At 42.9% G+C, this 4,082-nt stretch overlaps 1 protein-coding gene across 1 annotated transcript; it reads right to left on the minus strand.

Annotated features, from left to right (window-relative positions):
• Positions 1 to 1,345: 1,345 nt before the first annotated feature.
• On the minus strand, positions 1,346 to 3,869 carry LOC145111079 (uncharacterized). Its single transcript, XM_079047381.1, has 4 exons — positions 3,785 to 3,869; positions 3,639 to 3,724; positions 1,756 to 1,933; positions 1,346 to 1,686 (listed from the first exon to the last, which is right to left on the minus strand). The coding sequence occupies exons 1-4, from the start codon at positions 3,867 to 3,869 to the stop codon at positions 1,346 to 1,348; spliced, it is 690 nt and encodes a 229-aa protein (XP_078903507.1).
• Positions 3,870 to 4,082: the final 213 nt, after the last annotated feature.

Below are 4,082 nucleotides of genomic sequence, written 5' to 3' on the forward strand. Positions count from 1 at the left end.
CCATCAGACACCTCAGACTCTTGTGATCAGTATAAATAGTGTACCTGAACCCATAGAAATAATGTCTTCAAATCTTGAGGTCAATATCCACAGCCCCAACACCAGATCATGTGTAGGGTAATTCGCCTCGTCATGCTTCAATTGTCTTGATGCATAAGCAATCATATGGTCCCTCTGCATAAGCTCTGCGCCCAGAACCAAAATCGATGCATCACAATAGACCATAAATTCATCTGTACCCTCGGGAAGGGTCATAATCGGAGCCTCACATAGTATATGTCTCAGGGTCTCGAATGTTGTGTGTTGCTCAGGCCCCCACCGAAAAGCAACATTCTTCTTCGTCAATCGTTTTAAAGGAACAACAATCTTGGATAAATCCTGAGTGAATCTCCTGTAATACCTTGCTAACCCAAGGAAACTCTAAACCTCATATGGTGTCCTTAGTACCTCCCACTGCATCACTACCTCGATCTTGGCAGGATCATCCAATATACCCTTTTGATTGACGATGCGCCTAAGAACTGTAGCTCATGAAACTAGAACTCACATTTGGAGAACTTGGCATAAAACCTTTCCCTCCTCAAGGTCTCCAAAACCTCTCCTAGATGCTCCTCATGCTGCTCATTGGTCTTAGAGTAGACCAAGATATCATCAATAATGACTATCACCGGCTACACACCCGGTTCATGAGATCCTTGAACATTGTTGATGCATTGGTGAGCCAAAATGGCATCACCACAAACTGGTAATGAGCATAACGAGTCATGAAGTTCGTCTTCTATACATCCTCATATCTGAACCTCATCTGATGATAACCCGATCTCAAATCAATCTTGGAGAACCAATATGCACCCTAAAGTTGATCAAATAAGTCATTTATCCTCAGAAGTGGGTAACGGTCTTCAGTCAGTTTGTTCAACTCTCGATAGTCAATGCACATCCTGTGCGACCCATCCTTCTTATTAACAAACAAAATCAGTGCTCGTCGTGGTGAACTGCTCGGTCTGATGAATCCTTTGTCTAACAGATCCTACAGTTGTGTAGACAACTCTTGCATTTCTGAAGGTGCTAAGAGATAGGGTGCCTTAGCTATCAGCGCTGCACCCGGAATTAGGTCAACCCTAAACTCAACCTGCCTCCTAGGAGGTACTCCTGAAAAATCCTCGGGAAACACATTGGGGAACTTGCAAACGATGGGCACGTCGTCCACAGTCTTCTTTCCCTCAACTTGCGTATCCACCACATAAGCGAGGAATCCAGAGCACCCCTGCTGAATATATCTCCTAACTATCGCACCTGAACAGAAAATCGATCCATGTTGAGCACCCTCGCCGTGAATAACCAGTTATCCCCTACTTGGGGTTCGAAATCTCACCAACTGGTGCTCACAATCTACCATAGCCCCATTGGGTCCGAACCAGTCCATACCCACTATAACGTTAGACCCTTGCAGAGGAATCAAAACCAAATCAATAGAATACTTATCATTGAACATATTCAAAACACATCCCCGATGAACTCTCGAAGCGCTCACTAAATGATCATCGACAATCTCCACCTCCAACGGGTGTTCCAGAGTCCTCGGAGCATCGTTAAACTTCTTGCTAAGCGTAATGGACACAAATGACCGGTTAGCACCCGAATCGAACATAACATGAGCAGTCATACCATTGACTAAAAATGTCCCTATATATGATCAGATAAAGCATAAACATAAACAAAGAAAGTAGTAAAAGACATGGTAAAGATATATACCGACAACCACATCTGGTGAGGCCCGTGCCTCCTTGGCTGTCAACTGGAATGCCTTGCTCTTCACCACGGGGGCCTCCACCTTGACCTGGAGACTATCAGTAATCCTCAAGATGGTTGATGTGGGTTTCGCCACTGATCCTCCTGTTAATCTCAGGCAATCAGCCTTCTTGTGGTCCATCTAATTGCAATGGAAACATATCAATGCTCCACGAGGGTTATCCCTACAAAAATGTCCAGTCTTGCCACATCTAAATCAACCTGAACCTATTGCTCGACAAGCACTGACGTGTGGCTTACCGCACTTTCCGTAACGGCCCCTACCATGTTGGTCTCTAGAACGGGAATCAAAAGTCTTGGGCCTCTTCGCCTGGCCCACCGTTGTCTGTACCTACTCCGGCTTACGCTTCGTTCGAATCTCCAACTAAATCTCATACTCTCGCGCTCTAGCAATCATGTCATCCAAGGTCTTGCAGCTCGATATACTCATAAACTCCCAAATATCATCCCTGAGCATGTCATGACACCTCGTCTTCTTCATATCCTCATCCGCGACGTATTGCGAAAAAAGTAGAGCTCTCTCCCAGAACTTGGCAGTGATCTCCGCCACAGTCTTTGTAGTCTGGCGAAGGTCCTGAAAGTCCATCGCCAACTGCTGCACCTCAATAGGAGGTGCGAGCTCGACTCTGAATCTCATCACAAAATCGATCCAGGTCATGGCCATCACTGTTGGATTAGGTGTCTAAGCCAATAACTAAATTATGGGTCGTTTAATAATTGCTAACTGGGTTAGAGCTGACTAAGTTAGAAGCTGACTGGGTTAGAAGTTCTGACTGAGTTAACTTCTGGCCGAAACTTGTTGTTTGATTTTACATCTGATTGATTGTATAAAATTACTATATTACCCTCAAACGATATTTTTTTAGTAATAATTCCTTTATGATTTACCATTTAACTTATAAATCTTTATGTAAAACAACTTTGTTTTAACTAGATTGTACAACTACCCAACTCAATTTATCTTACAACTTTTGCTTCTACTTTAAATCTAAAAAAATTGATAAAATAATGATCTTATCAAATAGACTTTTTATCATTTTTTCCGTTCCATAAACCATTTCTTTTGCTACTATTAAGAGTTTTCCCATTCAACTTATGGAAATCCGACTCAAGGAAAAGCACTAATCAACAACATTAAAATGTATTTTAAAAAGGATAAAAGCACACACTCTTGATGAAATACCAGACACCATGGTCATTCAATTTAGATCATATACATAAAGAAACAAGAGACAACTATTTACACGAACATCTACTATTTAAACATGCTCTACTGCCAGTCTGCCATCACACCCAATGTTCATTAACGAGTCTTTGTCGGGCAAAACAGATGAGATAAAGAAACCTGAAAAGCATATTTGTAACACCCCGGTTATTAAATAAATAAAATAGATAAAAGTAATATGAATAGTATCCCTAAAATCCATAATTTTTAGTGGGGGTGTTGGTTTTCGGGAGCCAAATGTTATAATTTAGAAGTTGGGGGTTAAAAAGTGTAAGTTCCGGATTGGTTATGTAAAAATTTATGAAGGAAGGGACTACTTGGTAAATTATTGGGACTTAATTTGAAGAGATTTTGGAGGCTAAGGGACTGAATGGTAACATATGGACTTCATTTGAGAATAATTTGTAGAGGAGGGGCTGTTTGGTAACTATTGGACTTATTATGAAAAAGAATTATAGGAGCAGGGGTATAATGGGTAAATATGGGAGTTATTTCGAAATTATTTCAGGAGGGAGGGAGTATTGTTGTCATTATGGCAAAACATTTAGAATGGAGGCGGGTATATAATCCTCCCGAAACCCTAACCCTAGGAACCATATACCGGCAGCCACCCTCCTTCTCCTCCAACCGCTGCCATCTCTTCCATAGTCACCTTGCAGCACTGAGCTCCACCATCACTGTGCCATTCTGTTGAAGACAAAAGCCACCATTAGACGTCTTGGCAGCGGATGATCAGAAGGAACACACCCGAGGTGTCGTTGTTGCTGTTTCCGGTGGAAGTCGCCACTTTCTTCGCCTCTTCTTCTGTTCCGTCACCATCTTTTCTTCTCATTTTCTGATCGGTCAAGGTATCCAAGCACTACCGTTCCATCCGTGGCCGCCGCCTAGTCAAGTTCGTGCCGTCGGAAGTTGTGGGTAACCAGGGGACTGTGGAGCAAGCCATGTCCGTCGTGTGTAGGTCTTAAGCCACCGAAGAGTGCACTGGAACAATCATCAACCCCGTATCACTGTCAGTGATGGTGAGGAGTCGCGAACCGACGAGGGC

The sequence above is a fragment of the Lactuca virosa genome, chromosome 5 (genome assembly GCF_052849685.1).
Source record: "Lactuca virosa cultivar CGN04683 chromosome 5, Lactuca_virosa_CGN04683_v6, whole genome shotgun sequence".
Taxonomy (NCBI): Eukaryota; Viridiplantae; Streptophyta; class Magnoliopsida; order Asterales; family Asteraceae; genus Lactuca; species Lactuca virosa.

What these genes read in the sequence shown, in the direction of transcription:
- LOC145111079 (XM_079047381.1), bottom strand. Translation starts at nt 3,869, where the DNA reads ATGAGAAGAAAAGATGGTGACGGAACAGAAGAAGAGGCGAAGAAAGTG. An exon ending in GAGAAGGAGGGTGGCTGCCG is followed by an intron (nt 1,934 to 3,638) that starts GTATATGGTTCC and finishes CATTGCAATTAG; the next exon opens with ATGGACCACAAGAAGGCTGA. An exon ending in CTCACCAGATGTGGTTGTCG is followed by an intron (nt 1,687 to 1,755) that starts GTATATATCTTT and finishes GATCATATATAG; the next exon opens with GGACATTTTTAGTCAATGGT.